The 12,977-nt window shown below is 54.2% G+C and overlaps 1 protein-coding gene across 5 annotated transcripts in view; it reads left to right on the top strand.

The window, feature by feature from the left end:
• Nucleotides 1-12,977, top strand: part of TSPAN18 (tetraspanin 18) — a 182,404-nt gene that overhangs the window by 153,497 nt on the left and 15,930 nt on the right. For all 5 annotated transcript variants that reach the window (XM_082342346.1, XM_082342342.1, XM_082342343.1 and 2 more), the window contains 3 exons: nt 2,670-2,751; nt 7,901-7,973; nt 10,299-10,493. In XM_082342346.1, the coding sequence (XP_082198472.1) occupies nt 7,911-7,973; nt 10,299-10,493 (258 nt within the window). In that variant the 5' untranslated portion in view covers nt 2,670-2,751; nt 7,901-7,910. The remainder of the gene's footprint in view (nt 1-2,669; nt 2,752-7,900; nt 7,974-10,298; nt 10,494-12,977) is intronic.

Here is a 12,977-nt window from a genome sequence, read left to right as displayed (position 1 = left end):
GCCAGATGTCCATGGTCTGCCCCACACCAACCTCCACTGATAACCAGTGAACATGGTTTGGGCATCCACCTATTTTCAATATATGAGGATGCTGATAATAATAACTCCCCATGGGAACAGTGTTTCCAAGTGTTTTCACATCATATCACTTCATTTCATGAATTCTTACAACCACCTTTGGCTTCAAAATTGAGAATCACAGTTTTCAGAGGAGAACCTAGCGTCTCAGGGAGAGTAGTGACTTTCTGAAGGTCTCCAGGGTGCTGGCCAAGGCAGGTGCCGTCCCAGGCTGTGCAGAAGCAGCAGTGATGGCTGAGCGGGCGGGCATCACCCAGGCCATCCTTTCCCAGCTTCCCCTTAGTGCAGATCTTCACTGGGTCAGAAAACAATCAGGGAGGGGGCATCCTGGTGAAGAGGAGGTGAGGAGACGCTGGAGATTCACACGGAGTTCAGCACCTCCTCCCCGCCCCTGGGTGAGCCTTCTGCATCACCCAGGCCTCTCAGCCCAGCCTCAGTGTCCAGAGGAAGGTGGTTTCTGTCACACTCAAGATGACCCCCAGCCTGAGATGCTGGGCAGAGAATGGTGCTTTTGGGGCACCAGGGCTGGGATGGGGCAGGGGAAGAACGGGGGTAAGAGAAAACTATGACCCCCTCCCTGCTTCCCTGAGCCCTGGGGCTGGGTGTGGGGTGCATCTCCCGAACTAGACATTGGGGTTTCCATTCCTTAGGCCACAGAAACCCGAGCTCTAGAAAGGACCCTGAGTTGGCTTCATCTTGCCCTGTGAGCCATCCCTGGATAGGGTTCCAGCCCAGAGCTCCTTGGGCCTTGCCTAGACCCCGGGGGCTTCTGCCCCCAGATGTCCACCCAGGTGGCAGTGTCCTGCCTGGTAGTGACAGTGTCCTCCCTTCCCCACACCCTCGGGATCAATTTCAAGGGATCTGTCACTGTTCAGATGGGGCTGGGCTTCTGCCCTCTTCCCGCCTCCTGGCCCCCAACACAGTTTTTCTAACATCTTGCCTGGAGTTTTAGAAAGAGCCTCGAATCTCAGGAGGATGCAACAGCTTTGCCACAGTTAAGCCTCAGTTTCCTTCCATAAAATGGGGCAATAGTCCACCTTGCAGATCTGTCTTGAGGATTCACCATAATCCTATGAGTGAACGCAGCCCTCTCCATGAAAGCTAGTTTTGATTCTGACTGCTGGGTGTGGATTCTTGGTCCATCACTTACTAGCTGTGTGATGCTGGACAAGTCACTTCCTTCTCCAGGTCTCGGTTTCCCACTGTAAAATGGAGGTGATGGTATGATATTTACTTCCTAGGGTTGTTCTTGGCATTTAATGAGCTCATGCATGTAAGCATATAGCCCAAAGCCATACAGCAGATATACCGAGGCAGGCAGCTGAAGAACTTGCCACGTATGTATGTTTAGGCCAAACAGGAGTGGGGTACCAGTTCCTGGGGCCTCAGAGAGCTCTCAGGAGGGCCACTTCTCCTGCCTTTCCCCACCTCTGCCCATCCCCACCTCTACATTCCCTCAAAATTTACTCCCCTGCACCATCCCCTTCCCGGTGAAAACTCCCTAACTGCCCCCAGTAGAGTTACACCAGTGGAGAGTTTGTCCTCCTTCCTGTGGGTCCCCAGCCCTATTGTCATCCCTTCCCTTGCCTCCCCCAATCTCCTACCCCCACTGCCACCCAAGTGTTGAGTTTGTGCTTGTTTGTATCTCCATTTCCTAACACAGCACCCAGCGCACAGTAGGAGTTGCTGAGCAGATGGGTGGAGGGATGGAGGGAGGGATGGAGGGAAGGATGGAGGGATGGAGGGAGGGAGGGAGAGGAATCTTTCACCTACCGCTCCTCATCCCCACCACTGATGAGAATGGGAAGAAATCTGAACAGGTACCCAAGACGCAGAAATTCCCCCTTCCTGCCCATGGGAAGGCCCACTGCAGCCCAAGCTCCCCCGGGCCTCAGATTTTCCCTGGAAATGTCCTCTAGCCCAGTGTTCGAGCAGGAGCCGGCTATGGAATTCCCCACACATGTGATAGAACAGGAGTCTCCATCTGGGCCCGTTTGACTGCTGAAATCACACCCTCATTTCCACTGCTGGGAGCTGGCAGTGGAAATGAGGAAAGGAGCCTTCTGGCAAATCCTTATGCAAAGCCTAAGGAACCCTTTCCAGCATCAAATTTCTCTCCCCTGGGAGTCAGAGTTTCTGGGGAGGGTGTTTGATTTACGGCGCTCTGCCAGCACTCTCTCTGCTGAGGCATCAGTGCAGGTGCCCAGGTAGCATCCAGGTGGCATCCAGTTGTACGGGCCACCATACCCACCCTCTCCTCCCGGTTCATCAGCCACATGCAGTAGCACGTCAGCAGAGCTGAAGCCCGTGCCAGAAACCACAAGTCTCTTGAAGATGTGGTTCCCCATGCGGCCCCAACAAGGGCACCCGGGAGCTGCCATCTGGGCAGAAGGCGGGCATGGAGTGCGGGCCTCCCCAGCTGGAGTGCCCCAGGTGCTGAGAGCTTTTCATTAGCGCTAATGGGCCCAGATCAGCAAGGCACTGGCCCAGAATGTGCGTGTCCGAAGGGGGGTCGGGTGTTCATAAACAGTTTCTTGAATGTGGTTGCTCCTTATTGGCTTCCTAGAGTAACTGAAAATTTTCTCTTACAGGACAAGCTGGGCCAATAAAGGAAATATACAGGAACCCCTCTGACCAAGAGACTGTCCTGCTGACATCAGAAGAACTGCCCAGGTGACAAGTCAGCAATTGCTCCCCCCTCCCCGTCCCTGTGCACCCCTGTGCCATCCCCTGATACCATCCTGTCTCCCCAGCAGACCTTTCTCAGTCTGTCTGTCTGTCCCTTCCCATATCTCTTCTTCTGTCTCTCTTTCCCTGTCTCTCTCCTTCAGTCTTTCTCCATCTTTCCCTCTCTTTCTGACTTTGTCTGTTTCTCTGATTTGCTGAGTCTCTACTGTTCTGTGTCTGTTTTCTCTTTTCCCACTCTTCCTGCATTTATTCATTCATTCAGACATACGAATTGAGGACCCACATGTGCCAGGCACTGCTCTGGACACTAAGAATATGGCAGTGAACAAAGCAAGTCCATGCCTTTCTAAGCATACATTCTAACAAGGGAAGGTGTGTGCTACCAAAATAAATAAGTAAAATATTGAGTGTGGAGAGTAGCTACCGGGCAATGGCCTGGGCTTCAAGAAACAGGGCTCCAGGCCCAGATCCCTAACTAATTGGTTTTGTAACTTGGCCACTCTCCCCTTCCCTTTCACAGCCTTGGTTTTCCCATTTCCATGGTGAGGGTGTTGGGCCAGATCAGTGCTGCCCTACCTTTTCACGGCCAAGAACTTCTTTTATTGAAATGCTGGTGACATAAGTTATACAAGGGCTGGATTCTAAATCAGTGCTTACACAAACAGTAGTGTCACGTAAAAGTTCCCCTTAAAGCCCTTAAACACCTGGCTTTGTTATACATGAAACAGTCAGTGGCATCCAGGGTCACATTGAATGATAAAGCACCCATCTGTAAGCACCAACCCTCAGAGGCCAGGGGCGGGGGGCGGGTGCTTGAAGGGCACAGGTGTCTTGAGACCATGAGAGCCATGGCAGCAAGTCCACGGCTCCCACCTAGGCTCACCCTGGGGCAGGCGCCCACATGGAAGGTCAGCTGGACCCACAGCACCTAAACTGCTCTCCCAGCATGCTTTCCCTGCGCCTGTGGGATTTGAATTCACACGAGGTCAAGTTTGCCTGTGATGCTGACTCCTGTATTTCATCTCTCTGGGCCTCAAGATTTAAAGGATTTTATCGGTCAAACAGCACTGCCTTTACCAAGTCGTCATTTACGAAGTATACTTTCTCCCTAGTTCACGTACTGCCGAGTCATACGTACCTAGCAGTTAGAGCTTCTGAACAACATGACAAATAGGGTTCCCACCCTGGAGTGGTTTAATGGCTCCAAAACCCAAGACACTTGCCCCTTGAGCCAGCCGGTGGGGAGGGGATGCTTTCTGAGGTGTTACTTGAAATCCTGAAAATGGCTTTAGGAGATTGCTAGCCTCGGGGAACCCAGTGTGAAAACCACTGACCACACGCCTCCTCCCTGAGCAGAAATCCTCCGGAACAGAGTCCTCCCCTCTCAGGGTCTGAGAGAGCAGGGCAAGGAGGGAAGGGGACGCACCGCCGTGTGTCAGGCCTGGTGTGAGAAGCCCTACATACGTGATTTATCAGTTAATCCGCAGTCCTCTGATTTCCTGAGCAGGTCAGCATTCCTGGCCCCATTCTGCAGACACGAAAGCAAAGGCCCGGGGAGCTTACGTGATTTGTCCACTGGCCCCGGGGCTAGAAGGTGGTGGAGCCAGGACCCGTGTGACCCTGCAGCCCCACCGTCACTGCCACCCTCCCCTCCGGGACCCCGTGGGCTCCGTGGAATGGGGAAACCTCAGTGGGCCTTTCATCCCCGGCCCCAGGGAGGGCATGGCCTTTCCATTTAGCAGAGATCCGCCCCCTCCGTCTCCTTCATAAGTGCCTTTCGAACATCTTTTATGAGGAACAGCCAAGCCTTTGTACCTCCATGGTCTGCAGTTTCTTCTCAATCCGCCTTCCAGAGACTATGTTCTACTCTCCTTAGAAGTAAACTAGGGCACTGCGTGGTGATGGGCTGAGCGTCCAAAAGGCTCCGTGGGTGGGTGGAGCTAACACCCAGATCTAGGCAGCGATTGGAGGTGCCACGTGTCTGTTACTTTTGTCTGGCCAATTGGCCGTGGAGGTGTGTCCCCACATTCAGGAGGCCCTGTGGCTGGTGGAGCTGGCAGTTGTTGGTCTTTTGATTTTAGCCTGGCCGTGGGCGATGACGCAGGAGGCCGTCTCTCTGGCCACTGGGAAATAAAATGGCATAGGAGGTGTGAAGACGGGCCTGAATTTTGGAGGAAAATGGATGAATGGGGCGAGGGAATTAGCATTCATTGAAAATGATGATTAAGAGTTGTGGCTCCAGATTAAGACAGACATGGGTTCAAATCCTGGTTCAGGCACTTCTATGCTGTGTGACCTAAGACAGGTGATTCCATCTCTCTGAAGCTCAATTCCCTCGCCTGAAAAAAGGGAAATGACATTACCTACATCGAGGAGCCTTACGAGGATTCAGTGAGATTGTGCGTGTTCCTTGGCACATAGTAAGAACTCAAGGGGAACCAGCCGCTACTCGCTGTTGCTGTTATCAGCTACCATGCACCAAGCTCTGTTCTCAGTGTTTTCCATACATTATGAGAAAGGCTACTAATTTTAAAGAAAAGGAAACTCGGATGTATGCAGTTCAAGAACTTGCCCCAGGCCACCAGCTAAGCAATTGGAATGTGCTCCTCTGTCAGGCTCCAAAGCTCTCTGTCCACTCTGCACCCTGCCCTGGAGCTGATGCCTGGGCTTCCCTGTCTCCATCCACCCTCCAGCTCACATCATCTCTTTTTCTACCTGCTTCACCTTTGAGGTTGTCAGAAGCTCTTCCCAGTAGACACATCCCCTTTTATTGCACTCGTCTGGGAGCCCAGCACTCCGTAAGCCACCCATTAGATGTAATCTCTAATGAATGTGGTACATAGTAAATACAGGTAGCCCGTTTATGAGCTGCCATATTTATTATGCCCCTTAAATGCCAAAGAGCCAGAGCCAGCTGAAGCCGGATCAGACCCTGGAGAACAACTTTGCCTGGGTAGGCAGAGGAGGGGGCCCCAGAGCCTGGCCCCCTGAAGACTTCTCAGCATCTCACTGGGGCCGCCCCTCCTGCCCTCTAAAAACCCACCCAAGTCAGAGCCTGATGGCAGGAACTGACAGCCCATCAAACTCCATCTCCATCGTTTTGCAGATGAAGACACTGAGGCCAGAGAGAGGAAGTGACTTGCAGAGCTGGAGCTTGGGGCTCCAGACTCCCAGTCCAGTGCTCCTTCTGCCCTGCTGTCTGCCTGAACAGTGGTCCCTGGACCAGGTGGAGCACAGGATCTGGAGTGGGCTGAGGGGCATGCTTACAAGCTCCAGGATGTTGGGTACCTTCACCTCACTGAGGCTCAGTGTCCTCATCTGTAAAATGGGCACAGTGCTTCCTGCCTCATGCGGTTGTTGAAAGATTCAGGACAGTCACTTCATGGAGCTGGAGTGTGGCTGGCAAAGAGTCGGTACTCAATGAATGTTCTTTCCTGTCCTCTTCCCCCTTTCCAAGGACGACAGGGTCTCAGCAGATGTATGGAGTTGCATCAGCCAAGTGCCCAAGGGAGAGGGGGTCAGCATGCAGTGCCTAGGGTGCAAGTCTTTGTCCTGGGGTCCTGATCTCATGGGCAATGATAGCCCAGTGAGTCACCTATGACTGTAAAGTTAGGTGTGTTCCTAGTAAGAGCTGTTTGCCCCACTGAGCCAGGTGCCGTGGGGAGCCCTGACACAGGACGTCTCATTTAATCCTCACAACACGCCACGATGCAGGTCCTAAGTGCCCACTTTCAGATGAAGAAACTGCGGCCCAAGATGTTAAGTCACTTTCCAAAGACACAGAGGTAGAGAGGTGTGACGAGTCAGGATTGGAGCCCAGGTATGTCTGACTTCAGAGCCCATGCTTGGAACTGCCATGTTTAGATGCAGGTTAGTTGCTGCTTCTAGAAGGTCAGAGATGGAGGAGATAGAGGAGGGCTGGTGGCTTGGTGTGGGGACCTGTTCTGGAGGAAGAGAACCTGGGCTTGGGCATGATGAAGAGACAAGGATGACCCACCATCAGGGATAATGGTTTAACAACTGGTGGGCGTGGCATGGACCAAGAGATGCTAGCTAAACAGGCCCGCCATACCCGTGGGTCCCCACTGAATCTCAGCCCTCCACTGGCTGCTGGGAGGATGGGGCCTGGAACAAGGGAAGGGGTAGGCCCTCCTGGGTCTGCCCATCCTCTGCCCAGGGCCGTCAGGAAGAAAGTGTAGAAATATTGAACATTGTATATTGAATATGACCGTGACTTGTGCACCTTGAGGGATGACTTGAGATAGCAGATGCCATCTGCTTCCACTGGGCATGGGGGAGGGCTACATCTTGTTTTCAAGCCCCAGTGCCTGGCATCCAGTCATTGCACAATAAATGTTTGTTGAATAGAATTGTATTCAGTGACCCGCTACCATGGGCATACTCTTAGGTAGGGACGGGGAGACTCCAGGGGGAGGTGGGATGCTGTAGGTCTCACGATAGAGGTAGTCAGGGCAGGGGAGCATCTGGGGGCTTGGGGCCCCAGGAGGTGCCTGCAGCTCTTTCCCTGAAACACCCCTCCTCACTGGACAGGTCCTTCGAGTTGGAGGGTATGTGGGGTGGTAGGTAGTTTGTCGGGCCTGGGTTCTGATCCTGCTCTAGGACCTTAGCAAGTCCCTCAAGGCCCTGAGCCTTAGTGTCTCCTCTACCAAATAGGAGGCTCATGTCTGTAATCAAGTAACATTCTGATGTCACACCTCTGAGCACCTGCCACACTGAGTACCTGCTAAGCGTATTTCTGCATTATTTCAGTTAATCCTCCCAACACTGCTGGGGAGGAAGCTTCTGTTTTTAATCTCCATTTTCAAGTTGGAGAGAGTAAGACTCAGAGAGGTAGAGTAATTTGCCCAAGACCACACAGCAAATGAACGGTAGAGACAGGGCTTGAACCCAGGCAGGCTGGCTCTCGAGTTCTCACTCCTAACTCTGGCCTCACAGGGCAAAGCACCAGCCCTGTGATAAGGAGGTTGTTGTCAGCTGCCCTCTTCCCCCATCGGCTACAAGGGCAAGCTGGCCACTGGGACACCCCAAGGAGGAGGAGAGGAGGGAGGGGCAGGAGTTCTTTTTGGATGGGGTCCCCCAGTGGGAAGACTGAGAGGGACTTGCTGTTTTGTAGGGGGAGCACCATGGAAGGTGACTGTCTGAGCTGCATGAAGTATCTGATGTTTGTATTCAATTTCTTCATATTTGTAAGTATTCCTGGAACATGCCCGGGGTCTCCCCAGGCCTCTGCGGGGTGGGCAGGACTGACTGCTGCTTGAAAGTCACGTGGGGCTGAGGCCCAGGAACAGGAACAGGGGCCAGTGCTAGAAGCAGCTCTACCTGCCCAGCTGGGGGCTCACGGCGGGGAGGCCCCCAGCAGTGCCCACCCCACTCCTAGAGCCCACCATCACAGGAGAGACGTTTTGCACAGCCCCTGGGATGATGCTTCAGCTACTCTAGAAAAGAAAAGATAGGGGCCTTAGTCCTGGCTACTGTCTTGAAATCTGGCCCCTGGTAGGGAGTTGGCAGGGGGAAGGAGGATGGGGGTGATCAGAGGGCAGCAGTTACGGACATCGGAGCTGGATGGGCGGAGCTGACGGAGCCACCTGATGAAATCTGAAACCTCTCTGGGACCAAGAGACCTGGGTTCAAAGCCCAGCTCTGCATCTCTCCAGCTATGTGATCTGAAACACATTTCACCCCTCTGAACCTCAGTATCTCCATCCTTTAATCTCCTCCCTCAACAGGTTTTTTGCAAATGAAGCAAGATTAGTTTAGGAAGTGCCTGGAATGTGTCGGCTCCATCCCCATCCAACCTATGGATTCTATGCGTGAAAGGACAGAGGCCCTGGGGGCTCAGGTGGCCAGCCCAGCGCCCTGTAACACAGCCCACCTGCTCTGCTCAGACCCATGGCCTCTCCCAGGAGCGGAGCCACGCTCATCCCGTGACCCCACCTCAACCTTTGACCTTAGTGCAGCCAAGACCTCGATGAGTAAACATCTACTAATGTCCCCCAGGGCAGGGTCACTAGGAAAGAGAGGCCTCTTCTGGTCAAGACTGACTCTGTCGGTCTGTCTGTCACCATCTATTTTTTGTACATTTCAGCAACTCTCCTGGATTCCCTCCCCTGCCCCTAATCCTGAAGAGCAGGGAGCCCCACAGACTTGAATTCTAGACCCAACTTCCAAGCTGGGTGGCCCTCGGCGGCCCCAGTGTCCCTAGGTGAAATGGGGCTGAGTCATCCTGGGCCGCCCAGCTCATGCCTGAGCCCCGCCCTTGAAGCAGAACTCAGCACACAATTATTAAACCCCCAAACATCTAACAGCTATGAGGAGGTTTCCCTGGACGTTTGTGGGGAGACCAAGGAGAAGGGCGTCGCACAGCAGACGGCAAAAATGTAGATTCTGTCATTGGGTGTCCCTGGGTCCCTCAGGCCTCTCTGCTTCCCCCCTCCCACCACCACACCTGAAAATATCGCCTCTTGCCCCAGACCATCCAGCTCTTCCCCCAGCTTACAGACCCCTCAGCCAAGCCAAAGCTCAGCAGTTTTCTGTCATTCCTCAGGTCCTCCCACGACACGGGGATTTCAAACACTTCTCAGCCTTTAAAATCTGATGATGCCAAATGGTTTCTCCTGCAACAGGTCTGTTTCCGATACTGGTCTGTGCCCAAGACCAATGGAACGGATGTTTATTGAACCCTGCTAAGCACCTTCACGTCCGTTCTGTCCTTTCTTCTTATTTGGGGCCACCTTGGGAGGTGGGAAACAGTATCTTCTTTTAACCATGGGGAAGCCAAGGTTCAGAGAGGTTAAGCCACTTACCCAAGGTCACACAGCTAATAAGTGGCACAGCCCTTTCTCTGAACTAAGCTGCCTCTCTCCAAAGATAAGTAAGGCATGGAGACGAGGGCCATGGAGATAAAAACATAAAAAGAATGTGATGTGAGAGTGGTGACCCCAACCCACCTGAGAGCTCCTGTTGAGGACAAAGAGGATGGCTTTTGTCTGTGTTTTCCCAGCATAGGTGTCAGAGCATGTTCATGGATTTGGTGAGGGTCCTTGGGGCTGGAGTCAGGGAGGCCTGGGGTTCAGCCCTGGCTCTGCCATGAACTTGCTGTGTGACCTTCGGTGAGTTCGTTGGTCCCCTCTGGGGCTCAGTGTGGAATCAGAAGGTTGGACTGAATGACCTCATCACCCAGCAGCTCTAAAATTTAAGGAGAATATAAAAGTGGCAGATAAACTCTACAGGACATGGTTCTCAGCAGCCCGAGGCGGGGCGTGGGTCAGAGACTGGATCTGGAGGTTGCGTGACACACCGCAGGTCAGGGTAAGTAGGGGAATTCAGAGCAGAGGAAAACACTGCCAGGACATTGACTCGAGCAGCAAATGGAGTTTCTGCCCCGTCCACCGGGCACTCGGCGCCCCTGCCCCAGGGCCTCGCTCAGGGAAATGGCATGTGTGTGTGTGGAGTGTCTAACCTCCGTGTCTGCCTGTTTCTTCTCCCCTCTCCTGACTGGCCCCGGGGAGCAGCTGGGTGGGGCCTGCCTGCTGGGCATCGGCATCTGGGTCATGGTGGACCCCACCGGCTTCCGGGAGATCGTGGCCGCCAACCCCCTGCTCATCACGGGCGCCTACATCCTCTTGGCCATGGGGGGCCTGCTTTTTCTGCTCGGCTTCCTGGGCTGCTGCGGGGCCGTCCGGGAGAACAAGTGTCTGCTGCTGTTGGTGAGTACCCCATCCTCCACCCCACCCATGGGTGCCCCGGGCTGGGCGTTGGGGGCCCTGCATCCACACTACGGGGGACTCACACTGAGGTCTGAGCCAAGTAGACCGTCCTCCAGGAGCGGGAGGACCACCAGCCCTTCTTATATGCATCTGCGCTTGGACCCGTGCCTGCCGTGTGGGTGAGCCTCTCCCAGGTGGACAGCGACCTTGGCCTCCAGCTCTGGACAGCCAGGCTTCTCCAAGGCAGGGTCAGCTGAGAACGTTGACTCGTGATGCTTTCTACTTGCTTATAAGACCTCGAATATATAACTCTGTGGTAAAAGAGCTAAGATAGCTATCAGATAAATCATTCGGCTTTCGCATTTCCACTTCTAGAATAGAAATGATATGACCTCTGAAAGGCCTTTATTCATTAAATAAACAGTCCTTGACCCGCTATTACAGGCCACGTAGTTCACTAGGTGCTATAGATGCATCAGGGGCCGAGTGGCCGTCCCCTCCCTGGCGGACAGGCCGGTGAGAGGCAGGCGAGCCCACGAGGATGAGCTGGGCAGGCCTGGGCTTGTGTGCACTCTGCTCTGTCTCGTAACTAATGATGTGACTCCGGTCTAGTTTCTTAACCTCTCTGAGCTTTAGTGTCTTCTCGTTAAGTGAGGGGCGAACCAGCTCAGCTATAGGTTGGAGCCAAACAAGACAAGCGGTGGATATCCTGTTTCTCTGGTCTTCTGTGTTCACATGGGCTGTGGCCCTTTGGGCCTCTGCTTACTTCCCTGGCCTTGGTGATGGGGCTTCCTCTCCTACGAGGTCCTGTGCCCCCGGGGCTAGGAAAACCGGGTAGAGCGCAGTCCTGTTGGAGGGTAGGTTAAAAACGGCCCAGCTTAGAAAAGCGTGTGCGTGGATGGGCCAGCTTGCAGACGCTCCTCATGGGTGAGCAGCTGGGTGGGTCGGGGGTTAAGTGATAGGGAGACGTGGGCTGGTCAGTGACGTGGGCTTTCAAGGCGTCTGTCCACTCCTGCCTATGAGCCGGCACCAGTGGCTTTGGGAGGCAGAGATCTGGCACAAATGTCTCCTCCCCAGATTAGAGCAGACTGTAGACTCCCCATTCGTGTCACAGAGAGAACGTGAAATCAGCTGTGATGTGTGTGACACAGGCGCCCTGGGTCCCTCTGGCCTTGGGCAGCAGTGCAAGCTTTCCATCTGGAGAGAAACAAAGAAACCCGAGGGCGCCCCCTGGTGGAGAGCTCTGTACAGTGTCCGACGGTGCAGGGAAAAGTCTGGGCTTGGGGAGCTGGGGGCTTTGAAAGGAGCTGAGTATGGGTCCCAGGACACACCAGAGCTCCCTTCCTACATCCCTCCTCTGCCCACCCTACATCTTGCCCACTCCCAGGGCCATCCAACGTTAATGGGCTCATCCCTGAAGCCAAGACAGGAAGCTGGGCTGGGGCTCTGGGCCAGGAGCAGGCTGGAGGCCTCGCAAGCCCTCTCCAGCTAAGTGGCTCCCGCAGAGCCTGCCAGCTGGACAAGACATCGCTCTCCCCAGTGCTTAGGGGAGAAGGCTGAGACCCCGGGGCAGGAGGAGGTTTGCTCCAAGTCCCCTGAGAGAGAGTTGAGTCCCGGCTGTGGCCGGTGTGCCCACCGAACCTTGAAGTCACCCCTTCCCATCCCCTCTTCTGCCTCCTTCCTCCCTTTTGTCTCTTCAGCCTCATTATGTCTGTTTCTCCCTTTCTTTTCTCGCTCTTTCTCTGCCTCTGTCTTCCTGTCTCTCTGTCTCTGCCTTTCTCTTGATCTCTTGGTTTCTGTGCCTGCTGCCTTTCCTTCTCCTTCTCCTGGACCACCCCCCCTCCCCCGCCTGCCTCTGCCCCCTCTCCCTGCCTCTGTCTTTCTTTACTTCCCCTGCTTCCTTTCCCCCTTCTCCTCCCCTCCCCTCTCTCCCCTTCCCCTCCCCTCCCCTCTCTCTCTCAGAACCCTAACACACACAACCCTGAGGTCACAGTGCAGGTCAAAGCCAGGGGAGTCTTGGACTCAGGTCTGCTGTCTCTCAGACCAGGGCTGATCCAGAGCCTCCTAACCTGGAATGGACTCAAGTGGTCCAAAACTCACCCAAAATTATGTGCAAAATATGTCAGGGCCTCCATGTGTGTGCCTGTACCCATGTGTTGAATGTGTGTGTGGTATGCATGCTAGCATGTTTCTAGGGCCACCACAGCTTCTGGAAGGTTTTCAGAAAGATTCATGAAAAATAGGAAGAACCGCTTTCTCTTCCAACCTGGACTCAGCTGTGTGATGGTTCCAGCTGAAGAGGGGCCCCAGGTCTCACCCCTCCCGGCCACTGCATCCTTTTAAGAAGTCTGAGCCACCTCCTTGCCCTTCAGGGAAGGAGGGAAGACTTATCTTGAGAGAAGCCAAGAGGGGGTGACTTTAGTCACCTCTGGAACTGTGGCTTTAAAGGCTTGCAGAGAGAGGAGGCCTGGGGATAGGAGTTAG

This window comes from Balaenoptera borealis (genome assembly GCF_965194805.1).
Source record: "Balaenoptera borealis genome assembly, chromosome: 11".
NCBI classification, from domain to species: Eukaryota; Metazoa; Chordata; class Mammalia; order Artiodactyla; family Balaenopteridae; genus Balaenoptera; species Balaenoptera borealis.
The sequence above is the reverse complement of the archived record's forward strand: the minus strand, read 5'-3'. Positions and strand labels throughout refer to the sequence as shown.